At 45.0% G+C, this 19,992-nt stretch overlaps 1 protein-coding gene across 1 annotated transcript; it reads right to left on the minus strand.

Annotated features, from left to right (window-relative positions):
• Positions 1-1,185: 1,185 nt before the first annotated feature.
• On the minus strand, positions 1,186-19,616 carry LOC146830373 (forkhead box protein H1-like). Its single transcript, XM_085603723.1, has 3 exons — positions 19,383-19,616; positions 11,910-12,014; positions 1,186-2,705 (listed from the first exon to the last, which is right to left on the minus strand). Exons 1-3 carry the CDS (start codon positions 19,614-19,616, stop codon positions 1,581-1,583), a joined length of 1,464 nt encoding a protein of 487 aa, XP_085459849.1. The 3' UTR covers positions 1,186-1,580.
• Positions 19,617-19,992: the final 376 nt, after the last annotated feature.

The raw sequence follows: 19,992 nt of genomic DNA on the forward strand, positions 1-19,992 counted from the left end.
GATAAAGTGAAAGGGATGGTGTCAACATTTTGACCAGATCTGCTTTGGGTGTCCAGTCCTGGACCACACAACCTCCCCCAGGCCCCCACCACTCCAGTCTTCCGAAGCGACATTGGCTCTCACGGGTATTACCCCATGTGGCATTCTTGACATTGCAGGTCGTACGTGGGAGCCAACTTCCCATTGTGAAGAACACATTTACTATTGCTTCAAGACATGCCATAAATCCATTCTGCCTTGTTCTGAATTCCTCCATTAAATAAAGCAAGATCTGCGAAATAAGAAGCTCTGAATCAAGAATATCTGACTCTTGATTCGAAGCTTTTCTTTATTCCTTCCTGTGTTTCCCTAAACAAGTTATTCCTGGCTTATCCCCCTGCCAGAAACCATGGAAGCCATGTCTTTTGTCTACCCAGCTGATCTAAAGTTCTGTGTAGTCAATTACCAGTTGCCTTTCCATCTAACTATGTGTCCACTGTTTCTCGTCGCTGTCATTTACATATACAATTCTGTTTGACATGAAGACATCTTGGGGCAGATTTACAAGCCCCCTGCGCCACCAGTGCGTCACTTTTCGTGACGTACTGGTGGCGCAGGGGGCTCCTCCATATTTACAAGGAGAGGCAAAGCCACCCTGCGTGACTTTTCCTCTCCTTGTAAATATGGCCCCTTCACATGCAGAACTTTGCGTTGAAGGGGCGTTCCATGGGTGTTGCTGTGGGTGTTCCCACGCAACACCCATGGAACAAGACACTCTCCAGATTTACGAGAAATCGTAAATCTGGAAATGTGTGTGGATGCTACACCTCCCCAGGGGAGGCGTAGGGAGGTGCAACGAAGAGAAATGTATTAATTTCTCCTCGTTTTTTCCTCTTTCAATGCGTGCTGCATTCTACAGCACGCACTGAAAGAGGAAAATGCCTGTAGTGATTGTTTTTGTGTAGGAAGGTGTCCCTTCCTGCACAAAAACAATCTCCCACGACACAGGCATTCTTGCACCATGGTGCAAGGATGCCTGCACCAGCACATGGCTGCAGTTTGTGCGCCAGCGTAGGGGGAAGCACAGAGATGCAACATATTCTTGTAAATATGTTACATCCCTGTGCTTCGGAAGTGCAGCAGCGTGGCGCAGCCAAAGGGTTTGCGGTGCCACGCTGTGGCACTTCGTCATAGATCTGCCCCTAAGTTTCTAACTATACACTATAGTTAATAAATAAATAAATAATTAGAAATTGTTCATAGGAAGCAGAAGGCACCTTCACTGCCTGAGTTTGGACCTCCTGTCCTGCAGGAGCCCCAGACAAGAGAAAGGCGATGGTCCAAACCGCAACAGAGTCTTTGTGACATGTCAAGGCAAGATCCTGGGAAGCCACCAATCATCTGCCAGGACCCAGCATCCTTCATGTTTTATCAATGTGACTACAAGAGTCATTGGACAGATCCCTCTCTTCACCAAACATGCCTCTGCCTCTGCTCCCATTGTTCACTCTTGCACGCGGGTCCTCTGTATTTGCAAGATTCCCACTTTCCAATGGGTTGGCCAGTTAGATTTAGGAGGGAGTGGATCCCTTCGGTGATATTCAGAAAGGCCTGTAGAACACAGGTATGCTCGCCTGGGCCCCAGGGTGACTGAAGTAAACAGGCCGAAGGATGTCCCCTGGGTGACTGGTCATGACATCGAAAACACTTTTGTTAGGAGGGACGGACGTCAGCATGATCTCCAAGTCTGCTGGAGCCAGAGGCCGATGGATGGGTTGCCCATGGCTGGCTGCTGGGGGCATCCGGCCTAAATATGTTGGTGCAATGCACGCCATTGGCATGTAGCTGTAGAAGGGCATCATGGGGAATGCCAATATGGGGTGCTCACTTGGTGGGGCCACAGCGTTGGGGGGCACACACTTGGTGTAAGACGTTGGCAATTCCCACGACATCAGAGGTCTCGAAGGCTCCAGATCTCCTGTGGGCTCAGACTCTGAGCAGGAGCTCACACTGCCCCTGGCTCTCTCCTTTCTTACATACTTGGCTGCTCGGACATGGATTTCAGCTTTCTTCTCCTGGTTCATCAGCTCTCTTTCTTCATCGGAGAAGGCGCTAATCGTAGAGAGGTTAGATGTGCTGGAGGAAGAAGATAAAGTCCTTGGGTGAGTTGGGGTGCTGGATGGAAACCGTGGCGTGCAGGATGGACTTAGGGTATAGGAAGTCCTCGCATCATAGCAAGGGGCCGGGGGTTTGTGAGATAGTGTGCTGGCAGCTGCACTTTGCTGTGAATGGACATGGGAGATCTGGTTGCTGCTGAAGTACTCTACCTCTTGATGAAACTTCTCAAGCCATGTAGCGTTCCTATGTGTATCTTTCTTCTCTTCAACTTTCAGTAGGGAATCTATCATGAAGGAACTGTCAAGTTTGTGTCCTGGAGCCCCTTGTAAAATACCCCTTTTATCTTGCACTGCACCGGACACTTCCTTCTTGTGATGTGGACAGGGGGGCCTGATGTCACCTCGCTCTGGAGAGGGCTTGTCGGATGCTAGTGGCACACTATGGCTCTGGCCCTGGAGGATGTAGGGGGTGAGGTCTTGTGCGAGGATATTCCTGTCTCGCCGAGCGATGGCTGTGTTCTGCAGCTTGAGCGCATCCATGGGGATTCGGGATACATCCACTGTCCAGTAGTTCCCTTTAGATTGTGGCTTCCTTGGGTCCTTCAGCACCTATAAGAAACCAAAAAGGATACAGTCAGTTAAACATTTCCACAACAGGGATCATGCCATCAGTCCTAACTTGAACAATATCAGTCGGAACCATGTGAATGTCTAATCCTCCGTGATGGAGGAAATAGGATCTGTGCCAGAAGGGCATGCGTATCGAGCCCTGTTCTTTGCTTTTACAAATCACTGTTCCCAAGTGACAGCGCAATTGATTTGGCTGAAGCAAGCAACAATACGCAAGATGGTCAGAGAGAGAGATGCATAGTGTTCCTTACATGGAGTGATTTGGGCATCTGAATCATTGCATCAATCAATCAAAAATTCATATAGCGTGGCAAATCACCCGCGAGGGTCTCAAGGCACTGGGAAAGTAAGCTGCTACATGGTAGTATGATCATTCAAACATCTAGGTCTTGAGTTGCTTCCGGAAGTGCTGGAGTGATTATGCAGTCCTGAGGTGCTCGGGGAAGTAGTTCCAAGCCTTGGCTAGCAGGTGCGAGAATGAGTGTCCTCCTCTGTTGGTTTGGCGGATGCGTGGGGTGTCTGCAAGGGAGAGGGAGGTGGATCGAAGGTGTCTGGTTGATTGGTGGACGGTCAGGCATTTGTTGATGTATGTAGGACCTTTGTTGTGCAGGGTCTTGTAGGCGTGGGTCAACATCTTGAACTGGCGTCACTTCTGAATCGGGAGCCAGTGTAGTTCCTTGATCTTCAGTGAGAAAGTAAACCAGAACTAATGAGGGCAGAGTTACTGCTGACCAGAACAGCTGCTCCAGTCCTGAGGGGCCACTATACAAAACACAGACCTCCTTCTCTTCAGTTCATTTGATTTTAGAGAAGTAAACCAAGTCTGAGGACCTTAAATATTCACAAGGGTGTTAAATCAAAGCCCAGGGTAATCTCATCCCAGCCATACTTGGGGTCATCTGGTAACCCCAGCAGCAAGGGCACAGCCTTCAACCAAACCCCAGCATGCAAGGTGCTGTTGGCTATGGTGCCAAGAGTAGTCGAGGATGTCACATACGACACAGGAGCACCTGGCATCTATGGGCGCCACAAGATGAGGTCAAATTGCAGGCAAGGTAGACGTTTTCACAGAGGGATGCCTCACGGGTATTTTTGCCTAAGGATGGACAGGAGGGGGTGGTCATTGTTGGCCCTTTTGAACTGATCCAGTTCCTACTTCTCTCACATGCTCTTCTTTAGCCCTGTCCCATGATAGTAGCCACACAGGGATTCAGTCAAAGGCAACTAGACTTGATTAAGGCTTCCATGGTTTTATCCGATTTGTTGCCTTCATTCGTTTCACTTTGAGTACCTTTGCCCAGTACAGGCCTTTTAGCATTTGCATCTTCTATGCAGAGACCTTTAGGCCAAAGAGAACCTGCCAGTTCCAGCATGCAAAGTGATGCTAGCTATAAAGGTTGGTCAAATGTGTTCCTGGTGACAAAAGGCAGACAAACAACTCAGCTCCTAGCTGGTGTGACCGTATGATTCTGTGACCATATGGCCTTATTTAAGAGCCACTTGTAAAGTGGAGCTGGACACGAGTGATGGAAATATCAGCTTCATTCTGAATTGAAACACTGGTACAGCAGAGAAGGAAAAACCCTCCATCCATCGTCCAGCTCCATTGTCCACTGCCAGCAATCTAGAATCTCTCAGCTGACGTGGACCAGGAGCTGGGCGCGAGGCGTGGAGCGAGGAATGGAACACATCGCGTGTAACAAGGAAATAATATGATGGAACACATTGCGTGTTACAAGGAAATACTAAAGGGAGGCAAATATCTTCTCCTTAAAATCTAAACAAAAACAAAAAACATATATCCTAGGCAAGTAGAACATGCTTCATCCTAAATAGAGAAAACAATAAGAAACGTTATTTACATACTTCTTCACAAACTAAATCAGACATCCATTTGGGTTTAGTGCGGACACGTTTATCACGGCACCCAGAACAACTGTCTTCATTACTAACCCCATCGTCAGTAACAACCTCCTTGCTACTCTCCATGGGGCATATTATCAAGAAACGGCGTTAACATTATCGCCACTTTAGCTGCAGAAAACTGCCGCTAAAGCGGCAATAATGGGCTTGATAATATTCCCATAGAAGCCCATGTTCTGTTGTTAACACCAGTATTCAACACCAGAATGGACTCAGAGCTTGTGACCATTTCCTTAGAGTTAGACGTATACAATTCTATAATCACAATATAATGATTTTAGCTGTGATCAATTGGTGTTTGAACAATAATTTCTTAAGGTTTTTAAGCAACTCGGGGGGGTGGCCAAGAGTGCTTGCTTCTCCTCCAGTTACGCGTGCTTGCACGCGGGCTGGTGAGAGGAGCAGGTACTCAAGGCAGTACATCAAACAGAGTGGAAAGAGCCCATGATAACTTGGTTGAATTTTAGAGATGATGTTTTTGTTGTTTGGAGGGGGACCAAGGAAAGTGCAGGAAAATGTGTGGCTGTTTCTTTGACTCAAGAATGGAACTTGTGATTTAACAAAGTCCTCCGTGAACATCTACGAAATTTGAGAAATAAAGATCTTGAATGGATATTGGACACTTCTACTCTCTTTGGAACTTCTATTTCTAACACTGTTGTGAAACTGATTTTGTTTCAATATTGCTCAGGGAATGTACTTTTGTCTTGATTTCTAGCAATCGCTTGCAATTGCAACCAACAGCGTGGGGTGGTGGCTGTTCACATTCCCTTTTGATGCAAACCTAGGACTTGTTTGTTTTAGGACTGATACCACTAAATTTCCCACACCATTTCGATCTAAACCTGTGGAAATAGAAGGACTAAATACTTGTAGAAAAGAATATGCTGATTATGTGTTGGAATGCACCTGCAGGCTTAGGTATGTGGGAAGTACCAAGCTACGGGTGCGTCTAAAGAATATTACAACATCTAAGGGCCATTGTCAACTCTGATCCTGCATACCCGGTGGCCAGACATCTCAAACAATATCACAATAATAGTTTGTCATTTGAAGTATTTTGTTATTGATGACGTTGAGTCAGAGAAGAGGTGGTAATCGGGAGTAGCTTCAACGACAGCTAGAAACCCAAAACATATTTGAACTTGATTCCAAAACTCCACGAGGTGTTAACGTCAGCAAGGATTTGCACAATTTTTTATAATACCAATTTTTTATAATAATAAATATTTATAAATATTTTTTTATAATTATATTCTATAATTATTGCAATCCGGATGGGTAGTTGTATAAGTTATACACTTGATTTCATTCTACGCCAAGTCAACATTGGCAATTACTATGAACTGCGGAGAGCAGTTAGGTAACTATGGTAAATGAATTTAGATTGTACAGGCATAGCTGCTTTTCTATTATATTTTATTTGGCACTAGCACTTCACATTGAAGCACTTTATATATTCAGCACTTTAGTTAAGTATTTATAGTGTGGACATTTGTTTATCAATATAGTGACTTGCATTTGATTGTGGAAAATACACTCATGAATTTGATTTGATTTGTTCAATATATATTAATGATATATGATTTTATACCTTCGACTCAAGAGAATATTAGTGCAAGAGTTAGTGAGCCCCCTAGGGGGTTCAACTTTGATGACTGACATATGTCAATGAAACAATATGTTAAATAGCTTCCTTGCACACCAGTTGAAATTATGATGCCATCAAGCCAATGGTTTGATCATTATGATGACATTCGTTTTCAAATCAATGAGCGATAGTTTTCATCAATTTGACAATGCACACAAGCAAACTGTAAACTGAATTTTACATATGGTGATAATAGCTAAACTACACGTTTGGATATTGCACTGTGCAACAAGATATATATGAAACAGTGTTTCTAGCATATTTATATTGTAGAATTCATGATGAGCTTCAAGTTAGTAAAGACGCATGTATTTTCTTTATGCCCACAGCCTTTGTCATTGAGTAGCAATCACGTGGTAAACAAGATGTATAAAAAAAGCGAAATGATGACGCAGCATGTATGTGAGGAAGGCCGCTTTTAGCAGCCGAAATTCCTCATGGACATGGCAAAAATACAGAAATCAAGAGAATATATAAAATTGGAGTCCGTGCCCAACTGTTCGTCCCTCGGGGCAGCGACAATCAGCACGTGTGGGCTTGTTCATCTATGCTGTATCCGCATTTGATCCACATCCCGGTGAAAAAGTGTTATATGGACATTGTCGTATCTATACGTAGTCTGATCCTACATTGGGAGCGTGACTGTTACGAGCATTTATTCGCTCAAGTTTACATACAACATATTGACTATCATAACAGTTGGCTCCGGATACTGTCCAGAAACTAACATCACTTTTAGCAAACAGCAAGAGGAACTCCCCATTGTACGGGGGGGGTAAAACAGGGAATAACCAGCGGGGAGTAGTCCCAGTGACATTTGAACATGGAAGAAGAGGCGGAAAGACGAGCAGCAGCAGTGACCCTATTCAGTAGAAAAACAGGGGCGCATAACAAAGGGGACAGTACCCATAAAGGGGACTCTTCCATACAACCATTGGAGGATACAATAAGGAAATTGGAGAAACTCAAAAGAAACGAAGTGTCCAAATGGTGGGAGGCGATCTCTCTACAGAATTATGTAGATCATAACATGGCGCCGAGAGGACTAAGAATTTTTATTACTCCCACCTATGAAGCCCCCAACCCCAAAATGCTGGAGGAATGGTCGGAACACTCAGCTGCAAGCTCTAAGGGTATGATGGGCATATTGATCAAATATGCTTGGCAGGACAGGGAAGAGCTCCTGAAACAGATTAAAGCCCTCAGTGCAGACTTGCGGCAGATGGTGGACAATGATGCCCTTAAGAAAATCCTGGACCCCATGAAGGATCGTCTCACCAAGTATGAAGAAGAGATTAAGGCTAGAAAACAAAGAAAGATGAACAGAGATTACTCAGATTATGAGAAGGGAAGAATCCTGACGTTCAGTAAGAAATACGATCATCTATACACCACGCAGGAAACTTCCATGAAAACCACTCCCACCACAAGTAACACCATAGTGGTTGACACCCCTACTGTAAGTGACATTGAATCAGATGTGTCTGAAGGTAACACATCGGGCGAAGATTGCAACATCAGACAGGTCAATTTTTTAGAGGAGTTTCGGGTCCTGCAGAGGGACCGACAAACAACGCGGGACAATCCACAACCGAGAACCCGGGGACGAGGAAGAGGACGAGGCAGGGGAAGCGCCGCAACAGAAAAAAGAGATTACAGCAACGCTGGGAACTAAGACAAAGGAAGGGGAGCCATGGGAAACAGAAAAACACGCTCCAACAGAAATTACTAATGGATATGAACATGGTAAATCTAACTGTAGTCAATCTATCCAAAAGACCCATGTCTGACATAGAAAAGAGAACCCTATGCCTGGGTCTTTCCTTCTGTCCGTCTTCCCCTTTTAACTACACTGAAACACGTATTGATTTGTTTAAGTATGTGAGGAAACTGAAACTCAAAAAGTGGTTTACATTGAAAGGACAAGAACATGTACCTGGCAGGGACATTGCCAACAATGATGTTATGGAGAATCTTATGATCAATGATGTTGACAATCTTCTTGTTTTGGCTGAGTTAGCACAAGACAATATATCCAATGGTAGTGAAATCCACACCACTCAGATTTTGAGTGATATGGATCTCACTCAAGGGGCAGCAGCGTGTACTGATTTTAGAGTTAAATCTACTTTTGTGCCTCCTCTTCCCCACGATAGCATTGATACTTTCCATGACTGTATTACTAAATCTTTGGTAGATCTTAGATTCAGCAAAAAACACTCAGGCGGTTTCACCAACAACTTATCTTACACTCAAAGACAGGCACTCAAAACTTTAGCCAATGACACCACTTTAGTCATACGCCCGGCGGACAAGGGGGGCAATGTGGTTATTTTAGACAAAGACTACTACATTAGTGAAGCCTTACGACAACTCCAAGACACTAACTTCTACATAACCATATCTTGGGACATCTATAATCTGAGTATCACGGACATCTGGGATAAACTCACAAATTGGAAGGACAAGGGCCTTTTAGTGTGGGAAGAATTTTGTTATCTCAAAAGGGACCACCCCAAACTTCCCATATTGCACTTACTGCCCAAACTACACAAGGATAAAATCAGACCTCCGGGTCGCCCTATTGTTTCTTCTATAGGGAGTGTTAGTGAACACATCTCTAAATATGTGGACCATTTTTTGAGGGAATTTGTCATATCCCTTCCCAGCTACTTGAGAGATACCAAGGATTTTCTTTGTAAAATTGACGAATTGACCTGGGAACCTACCTACCTCTTTATTGTGCTGGATGTCCAGTCCCTGTACACAATAATCAATCATCAACAGGGGTTGGAAGCCTGTGAGTACTTTATGATGCAAGGACCGATCAGGTATAGGGAACATAGCCAAATGATAATGGAAATGATTGATTTCTGTCTCAAAAATAATATTTTTTCCTTCAATGGCGCCCTCTACAGGCAAGTGAACGGTACTGCCATGGGTTCCTGCTTTGCTCCCAGTTTCGCCAATCTATTCATGGGCTACTGGGAGCAAGAAATAACAGCCAGCAGTACCCTGGAAACCGATCTCCGCAAAGTTGTCATGTGGCGTCGCTACATTGACGATTTGTTCATCGTCTGGAATGGTTCCAGAGGTGACGCAGAGGAGTTTATCATGAAACTGAATACCAATAGCTATAACATTGTTCTATCTGGGAGTATCAATGCCACCAAAACTGACTTTTTAGATGTAGGACTGGAAGTAATACAGAACAAGTTATGCACCACTCTTTTTCGGAAAGCGACAGCGGGCAACAGCATCCTGCATGCCCTCAGCAGCCACCCTGATACGCTCAAATGGAGCATACCATACGGGGAGCTGCTGAGGGCAAAGAGAAACTGTAACAATTCCGATGCCTACTTAGCTGAGAGGGACAACAATGTCAGTCGATTCCAAACTAGAGGCTACCCTAACTGGGTTCTCAAGAAAGCGAAAGAACGCGCGGAAGGGATCAGTAGGGCTGATACCCTCAAAGACAAAGTAGAGAGAAAGACTGATGATAACACCAACGAGGTCCGTGTGATTCTCACGTACAACTCTGATGCGCATAGAATCCAACGCATCTTTGCCAAACATTGGGATATTTTGAAATCTGATGGGGTGGTTGGCAACTTGGTTCCAGACAGGCCCAGTATAACCTATAGGAGAGATAGAAATATACGGGACATAGTAGTAAGAAATGACATCACTGATCGTACTACTAACACTGGACATGGCCTCATGGGATTTTTCCCATGTGGCCACTGTAAAGCTTGCAGAAACAGCACATTTAAAGACAGTCTGACGTATGGAGGGGTGTCTAAGAAAATTACACAATTCCTTACGTGTAGCACCTGTTTTGTGATCTATGCCATTGAGTGTACGTGCAGACTCTGGTATATTGGGAGCACTACATGTCCTGCCAAAAAGAGAGTGATGGAGCATCTGAGAGCTATTACTAACAATGACCAAAAATACCCTGTTGCACGTCATTTTTATGAAAAACATGGTTCCAATACTATTGATATGAGCTATTTCATTCTTGAACATATACCTAGGAATCCCAGAGGTGGGGACAGAACTCTTAACCTCAGACAGCGGGAATCTAGGTACATTATAGATTTTCAAACAAAAAGCCCAGGTGGGTTGAACATGGACGAAGAAATGTCAATCCACCTTAAATAAGGGATTGCAGCAGGCTTGTGTTGTTATTTTCTTAGTTGCTGCTATCATTTTCCTTTCATTTTCCTTGCATATTATGTATTCATACTTACCTGCCCTAAGTATTTTTAACAATTTTGCTTTTCTGTATTTTAGCTATTCCGTCTCTTGTTCCATGAGTTTGTATTGCATTTCACTTCTTTGCTAATTTTCATGAGCTATATTATTCGTTTGTACTGACATATATGTCTTTCTTGTATTTTTTACAGGAGAGAAGGAAGGAGCCCTTCACTTAGACTCACCAGCACGGGCATCCTACCCTTTTCCTCCATGGTATCACTCTTCACTAGCTCATCACTTCATCTTCTCCACTGGCGATTCCTTGTTAAAGCATACGAGCACGTTTTTGGGTTTAAGATAAGTCCTTTTGACCTTTGGTCATTACATGTACTTTACGATTAAGGTCTGTGAGTAGTTCTACTCTAGTATTATCTTGACCGCTTTCATTACAGTAGCCCAGCCTGAGACTTAAGCATACTAGTAGGTTGCCTGGGCACTTGCCCGTAGATTTTAAATACCATGACCTATTTGTAAGTTCACGCATTTTTCGTGATATTTACCGTGTGGCATTTTCACTTTTGTACAATATGCTTTGGCGACTACCCCGTAATTTCACTATGGATGCTAGCCCTATATGTCTCAGTTGTAATCTCAGGGGTACTACTCACTAGCCTAGTATTGCACGTACTGTATTCTAAGGGATCTCACCCTTGCCTTTGTGTACCCCCTTTTGGCAATTTGGGTTGGTGGTTGACATTGCCTTATTTCGCTATAACATGTATCCTTGTTTATCTGCTTTAAATTTGAGCATGCAATGTTTACGTTTTAATTGATGCTTTTTCTTTACTTTTTGCGATTTGACCATTCCAAGATGGCTGCTACCAGTTGATGCATGTAGTCCCTTCTTGATTGTGATGACCTCGAACTTTCAATGCTTTATTAATGACTGCTTGGAGCGCACACTTTCACACGTGATCAAGGCTTGTCGCCGAAACGCGTAGTGTGAATTAAACACTTAGATTACTCACCTCGCTGTTTACCTGTTTCTTACTGAGAGCGCATCTATATATATATATATATATATATATATATATATATATATATATATATATATATATATATATATCAAACAATCAAACAGCATCACAAGTTCCAGAATGCAAACCCAAAATCTACTAGATGAACTACTTAACCATGTACTTGGAAAAGATGAGTCTGTCAACAATCTCGAACGGCTGTTCCTTTGCTCTCCACCTATAATTTAGGTGTTATAATTATGTAAAATTCGTTTTTATTGTGTTCTGTATTTCATTGTGTTTTTTGTATTTGTGGTTTTTCAGAAATTTGTATAAAACCTTGAGAATGATAAACGTGCCGAAGACCCTCCGAGCGCCCCGCCGACATCTTACCATCTTGAAACAGCGGTTGGAGGAGAGGTTGTGCCGGATCGAGTCCTGCCATCCTTGGTACCCTCCTTGGAAGGAAGGGAAGAGGCTGCTGATCTCTTTGAGGATCTGGAAGAGAAACACGTCATCCGCACATGAATAAGACGAGAGATACTTCCAGTGGTCTACAGAGCCTTCACGGGCCTCCGGGAAGAGAGCATAGAAGAGGGCCACCCAGAGAGGGTGTCACCTTCATGGGACCAAGACAAAAGACTCCTCCATTGTTCCACAAAGGCAAAGAGGCCCCTTCAGATGCTAGCGTTGGGCTCCAAACATATCCTTCACACATTCACAGACAGCACACAGCAGGCCCTTCCAGTGCTTCACTCACACAGAGGAGCCCCAGGAAACAGAACACACAACTCACAAACTGATGTGCTGAAACACATTTTGGTTGTACTCCCCTCTGTAACCTGCCAGCATTCAATTGATTGTGTCTCTGAATAGCATATGCACAAAATATGTCTCACTTAAATATTGTGTCCTAAATATCTTCTACAACAAAAATATCGCCCCATTTTTATGTCAGACGATATTCTAACAATGATATTGTTGTTCCACAATCTTCAATGCATATTAAGAAGATGTGAAAAGCAATATGAATAGGAATTAATCTTTTTTTTTACTTTTCCACACAATCCAATGCATGTTTGTGGTTCCCAGAAGGTCGGAAATGGATTCAGACCTTAGGAAGAAACATAAGATTTGTGAATCATGACTCTCTTGATGACCTTCAAACTGAAGCTGGGAAGAGTCTGCCATTTTCAACATGCAGGTGGTGTTATTGAATTGAGCAGGGCACAAGTCTGGGGGTCACACGGGTAGATGACGTCCAGTCACTATTTTCACAGCGTGGACACTGTCAGCACTGCCTAGATGTTGGGCCACACTCAAATATGCTCAACTTGTCCAGTGTCATTTTCAGACACCAGGACAGATTCAGCAGCGCCTGCGTGTTGTCTTCTTTAGTTAGCAACAGCAACATGCAGGCTGTGAGGGGGTATTGTTTTCTTTGAATCCAGCGGGGCACAAAACAAAAGCTGAATCTAAGGTACCATAAGGTCTCCTTTAGTTGGAGGAGCTTGGCTGGGAGCTATCTGGAGCCTCGCCCCTAGATGCAGATGCAATGGAGGGGAAGCGAAGGCACGCAGCTTGTTATGAATTCACACGTACTTAAGAGAGGCATGCTTTTTACTTTGTTCTGTCCCTTGTCCACTTGTACATAGGAGAAATCTATACATTGTGAGAATGTCACGTGTGTTGGTCTGTCCCAGTATTTACACAAATAATTTAAATAGCACTATTGTGTTTTATTTCTTTTACAGTTTTACTCATCCTAGTACCGGCTGTCATAGTGCTTTACATTACATGTACACATTATGCATTGACAACAAATCATATACGTTTATAAATCAATGTACAGGATATGTTACATAAGACAGTGAGGTACAAGGCATAAAAGTCACATGTCCTTCATAGCTCACTGTGCTGTATTAGAAGGATTACAATGAATGAACTGCAAGTAACAAAAGGATCCCTGTGTTAAAACACCAATAACCCACTTACCTATCTACATAAAATAAAAATCTGCCATCTACGTTAGACGATGTGCTCAGCAGGAGTCACATTAACCCTCAATGCTACTTTGATTCAAAACTGGAACTAGACAAAAGACACATCTCTCCGGCAAATGTATTAAACTCTAGGGTTATCTCACCAGTATGATTATTCCCTGAGATTTGCTGGGCACACAAACATCTCTGCAGCAGGTGCCTTAACCCCATAATATATTTTAAAATACAGACATTGCAATCAATGAAGCAGAACAGGTTTACTGCCATGTTTCTCCTTCCTGCCAATTTCTTTGTGACAGAGTTTTAAAAAAATAAACGTATAAGTTGAGGCCCAGATTTTGCGTAGGAGTTGCATCACTTTTTGCACAAGGCAGACGTAAAATCTAATTCGTCAGAGCTCATAATGTGTTCGAACGTAATCATGATAGACTTGCCGAACATATGTGTGTGGTATTAAGATCTGATGTCACATCTTGTGATGTCACTTCCGGTGAGACCATTGCTTGCGATACTACTTCTTGTGATGTCTTATGCTGTGGCGCTACGTGCTATGTCACGTGTCATGATATCGCTTGCATAGTATCTAACTTGGTTAATCCCCCTATTTTGTTTTTTTAGGACTCGTGCCCTGGAGTCGAGTGTTTTCCGCACTTTAATCTAAACCATAGATTTGTCCGCTGACATGACTTCCCTAGGGGCATATCAGCAAGGCGAGGCGATAGAATTATCGCCGCTTTTGCGGCCGAAAAGCAGCGATAATTTTATTGCCTAATTAGCAAGCTCACGCTAACGCCTGAAAACTTGCGTTAGCGTAGGAATTCCTAACGCCCAGCTTTGCATCTCTAATGAGATGCAAAGTGGCCGTTCTTGACCTGACATGACAGGAGAAATGTCACTAAGCGACATTTCTCCTATCATCAAGCCCCACGCTATGAAGCATAGCGGCAAGAAAAGTAGCGATAACCCCTGTTATCGCTACTTTCCTTACGCCTGCTTCAGGACTGACTTAGCCATGATATCCTATGGAGGGTGGATATCATGGCTAAATTTGTGAGTCCCTATCATCAAGCTAACGCCACATTGTGTGAGATTATCGCTGGGTTTCCAGCGATAATCTCACGTTAGGCAGTTAGCGTGAGGATTTTTATCGCTTTTGAGATAAGCGTTGCTAATAGCACGCTATCTCAGCGATAAAAATCCACGCTAGCCGGCGATAATTATCCTAGCGCTAAGTGCGCTTAGCGATAATTATCGCCGGTTGTTGCTGATATGCCCCCTAGTTTGCAAAGACACACAAGGAGGAATTGAACAATGCAAGCTGTGCCAGTCCTTTTGCATTCTGTCAGTCTTTGTCTAGTGACCTATTCTGATTGGTTGAAATCTTGCCAATCAAATAAGCTGATAGACCAGGATTTTTCGTGAATCCTCATTGACTGCTTTTCATCCAATCAGAATTGGTCTCTGAACGTTCTAGTAAAACTGTTTCACTCAACGGATTTACCCACAATTTAAAGTGTTTCGAAACAGTAAATGTGTGTTAATCGGGTCCCCACACAGATTTATCATTGGAGCACTGCTTAGAATGATCCTTGGTGGAATCATTCTTCAACTCAAATGTTCTCATTAACAACTTCTGAACAAAGATGTGGCGTAAGTGTCAGAGCTGCCGGCGGCGGAGCCAGGTTTCAGTCTCGGTGTTAGTTAACATCCTGTAATTCTGGGCAAATGATCTCCCCGCACTCCAGTGAAAGAGCGTAATCCGAGAGTCGTGGGCCTCAGACTCGGACGACCCATGGGGCTTATTTACAAGGCACTTGCGCCACTATTGCGTCATTGGCGCTTGTAAATCTGCCCCCATGTCTCCAAGAAACATATTTGCCGCGGAATCGAAAACTCACGTGTTCCACCACCTCCTTCGCGGTTTTGAGAAAGGCAATAGCAGCACAGATCCACCAGAGGGCGCTGCCCTCCCATAATAGAAGTTTACTAGTTCCTATGTAATAGTACACGGTTTACCGACCATTGAAGGATGAAAGGATTAGTGAGCCTTGACAGGATTATAAATTGTGATTTACAAATCCCCTCGGGCGTTAAACTCACTCTGCCACCCCCCTGGTGTTTATACGGCCCTCACCAAGCAGGAGGCAGCTGATACATTTCAATAACCGCACTTGTGCAGCACGAGAACACACTGCAGGCAGGAGGGAACAAGTGTAACAAGTGTGCACGCACCTTTCAACACACACACACACACACATATATATATATGTATATATATATAATTATGCACACTCATGAATAGATTCCGATTGTGAGTAGACATAATTACATACATTCACCCTAAAATCCATAAAGTTAATTTCTTATTTGTGTTTTATAAACATTTTCCAAACACATATTATTATCCATCTATTGGTTGTTGGTGTGCTAATAATTAGGTAAATTACCTAATTATTAGCGCACCAACAACCAATAGTTGGTGTAATAGCATGATTTTATGCCAAGAATAAGGTAAACATGATATGTCGGTTCATATAGAACCTTTCTAAAGATGGCGTGTCTAGTAGCACAAGCACGCTGGTCCCTTTTCTGTTTCGCTGATTTTATAAACATGGCCCTCTCCGGTGTGTCATCAACACAGAAGAAAGCAGTCCGCCGAAACGCGTTTGTTGCTGGCCATTTGAAAAATAAAGTTAAAGTTTTTTCTTCTACGTCCCCAAGAGTGCGATAATTCCTTTTGTATGGAGGTGAATTGGAGCTGATATATATATATATATATATATAGGGGTACTGTGTGTCCGCTTTGAGGAGTGGGGGGAGGGAGGGGGAAGCGGGCCACGAGCAATGTTGTCCTTTTATTCGAGAAGGCACTAAGGAGCCGTGGAAATCTGTGTGCTGTTGCCTCACTGTGGGGCATATGTACAAGCCCCTATTGCCACCACAAGATCACTTTTATCGACGTTGTGGTGGCTATAGGGGATGCGCCTTACGTACAAGGCAGCTTTAAGCCACTTAACATGGCTTAACCCTGCCTTGGACATAAGGCACCCTTTCACGCTATGGTTAGTGTGAAAGGGGCGTGCAGTGGGTGTTGTGGTGGGCATTCCACCGCAACACCGATTGTATTTGACGCTGACTCTATGTTCAAGGTCAGCGTTCAAAGGAGGCAGTGCCAAAATTAAGACCAGGAAAACCCTGGTCTTGAGTTGGCGAAATGAGGAGAAATTTATTATTTCTTCTTGTTTTTGGTTTTTCAATGCGTGCTGCCTTGAGCAGCACACATGGAAAAAGCAAAATGCCATGGTTTGTTTATGTGTCCCTTCCTGCACATAAACATAAACTACACATGAACAATCCTCCCCTGCACGCTCACACCCTTGCACAGTGGTGCATGGGTGCCTGTGTCAGCGCTAAATTGCTCGACTTAGCGCCATCGCAAGGGGAAAAGCAAGGCTGCACCACATTCTTGTAAATATGGTGCAGCCTTGCGTTTTAGAAGCAGCGGAGCGTGTTGTTAAGCCAAGGAGGCTAACGACACACTCTGACACTTCCTTGTACATATCCCCCTGTGTGTGCACCAGGCAGGTTGGAGCTCTGCGAGAACATGGCTGCTTCTAAAACTGCTTTTTAACGACGTTCCTGTGATGATAGGGGCTTCTCCTTATTTACAAGGTGGCGTTGAGCCACTTAATGTGGCTTTACGCCGCCTTGTAAATAAGGCCCCCTTTCACCCTACTTAGGCGTGAAAGTGGTACACTTAGGAGTATATGTACAAGCCTCTATTGCCACGGGAACGTCACTTTTTATGACGTTCCTGTGGGAATACGGGGTTGGTCTTATTTACAAGGCAGCGTTAAGCCACTTAGTGTGGCTAAACGCTGCCTTGTAAATAAGACACCTTTCCTGCTATACTTAGCGTGAAAGGGGAGGGTAAGGGGTGTTGCTGTGGGATTTACACCGCAACACCCATTGTGTCTGACGCTGCCTCCTATTTACAAGGGAGGCGTAAATAGGAGGCAGCGCCACAATTAAGCCCTGGCGCTCTGAGGAGAAATCTTACATTTCGCCTTGTTTTTGCTGTTTTCATGTGTGCTGCGTTGTGCAGCACACATGAAAACAGCAAAAGGCCAATGATTGTTTATGTACAGCAAGATTCCCCTTCCTGCACATAGACAATATTTTTTATTAAAATGCTGTTTTGCAACTTCTGTGTGTGCTGCATTAAGCAGCGCACATAGAAGTTACGAACCGGCATTTAACCTTCTTCCCCTGAATGCAGACCCCCTGGTGCAAGGCTGCTAATCTTAGCGCCGGCACGGGGAAACAGAGGGCTGCACCATTTTCTTGTAAATATGGTGCGTCCTGTGTTTCAGAAGTGGCGCCGCGTGCCGGTGAGCCAAGGAGGCGAACGACACGCTCTGCCACTTTCCTTGTACTCATGGCGCTTAGCGTGAAAGGGGTGGCCAATGGGTGTTGTGGTGGGCGCTCTGCCGCAACACCTATTGATTTTGACGCTGCCCCCTATTTACAAGGGTTTTGAGAAGGATGAGAGATGCTCTATTTCTCCTCGGTCTTGCTGTTTCTGTGTGCGCCACATTGTGCAACACACATAGAACCAGCAAATTGTCATGCATGATTGTTTATGTGCCGCAAGGTGTCCTTTCCTGGGCATAAACAATCTTTTTAAAAATGATGAGTTGCAACAGCAGCACACATAGAAGTTACAAATCCCCATTTGTGATTGTTTATGTGTAGGACGGCCGACCTTTCTGCACATAAACAGTCATTCCCACACGCAGGTGCCTGCATGGGCACTAGGCAGTGGACTTTAGCGCCAGCGCAGGGAGTAACACAGGGGTGAGATGTATTATTGTAAATACGGCGCATCTCTGGCGTTTCTAAAGTGTCGGAGCCCTGCATCAGCTATTTTGGGGCTCACCCGCGCTCCGACACTTGCTTGTAAGTAGCCTCCCCTGTGTTTTATGCAGGACGCAACGTCTTCACTTTGCGCCAGACACGAATACGCTCATGTGCTAAATATTGTATAGTGAAAGTGTCTTTCTCTGGTGCCAGAGACATGTAAGGGCTTATTTACAAACCCCTGGCACCGCCGGTACCTCACATTTTCCCATATTAAAAGTAACGCACCGACGGCGCAAGGGGCTTGTAAATAAGCCCCCTAGTTTTGAAGTTCGAGAAACAGCGGGTGCCATTGTTACCCCCCCCCCCCCCCCCCCCCCATTCTGAATGGTTCAATTCATCATCCTCTGGAAGGGTGAAAGGCGGAGCGGGCCGATATGATTTTATGCCCTGACCTGCAAATTGATTTGAGCTTCAGTCGTAACATTGCTGCTAACCCGCCCCCTCCCTAGCGCCCCCCAGTCTCAAGAGGGGCCTTTTATCGGGCAGACGCCCTCCTTGTTAAAAGGAGAAACCCGGCGGCGAGAAATGTTGCAGAAGACACCCTGAACATAACTTACTCTACCATTGGCACACATTAGGGGGGTCTGTTGTTCAGGGAGAAAACTGAAAATTGGCTTTTTTTTTTATTTCAGGAGGAAAACGAAATAGCAATAACCCTTCGCCCCAAAAAAATGAGTGTTTGCAAGTAATGGTTGTGACACTGGAAGGATACTTAACTATATAACGTTACTCGAGATTTTGGCAGGTCGGTGATTCTACTGCTCCTGGGGCAGGGACAGTCTTACATTAAGTCGCCTGAGGAGTGACTGACCCCTCTCCAACCCTACCGGCCTGTCTCTGATCCCGCCACAGCTCTATCTACGTGCCAGGGGCACTCTGAGTCCCTACTAAAGGCTTGTTGGGTGAGGGGTTTTTGTGTGAGGGGTGGGAGCCATCTTACCTGGGACAGCGTCAGCCTCTTCTCCTGGGAGTTCTGGATCACCAGCGCGATCAGGGCCAGGTAGGAGTAGGGGGGCTTGGCGTGGCGCCGGTAGTTCTTCTTCCTCTTGGCGCCCCCCTTATCGACGCCTTCTCTTGGGCGCACGTCTCCCTGGAGTACCGCCCAGCTCCTCGCAGACGTCCCTTCTTCAGGGCCCAGAACCTCCAGCTTCACCGAGGCTGATTTAGTTTCCATCCTGGTGGGAGTCGAGGCCAGCGGTGGGGCCGCACCTCGGGGTGAGGAGGACTGGCCTGGGGAAGAGGCCGACACTGGCCTCCGCGAGGGTCTTGGGGCTTCGGTGGGCGGGCTTCAAGGATGAAGTGCTTTGGACAGGTGGTAGGTGGACTCCAGGGGGGTTCTGGTGTGCGGGCCTTCGCGGATGGACCGGCCCGGGCTCCTAGGGTGCTGCTGATCCTAGATAGGCCTGTCCATGGAGGTGGACTCGGGGGGGCCTTCAGGAATGGACCGGTCTGAGCTCCTATGGGGCTGAGGATCCTAGATAGGCCAGTCCATGGAGGGGGAGGTGGACTCCAGGGGGGAGTTGCTGGTGTCTGGGCCTTCAGGAATGGAC

This window comes from Triturus cristatus, chromosome 5_1 (assembly GCF_964204655.1).
Source record: "Triturus cristatus chromosome 5_1, aTriCri1.1, whole genome shotgun sequence".
Classification (NCBI taxonomy): Eukaryota; Metazoa; Chordata; class Amphibia; order Caudata; family Salamandridae; genus Triturus; species Triturus cristatus.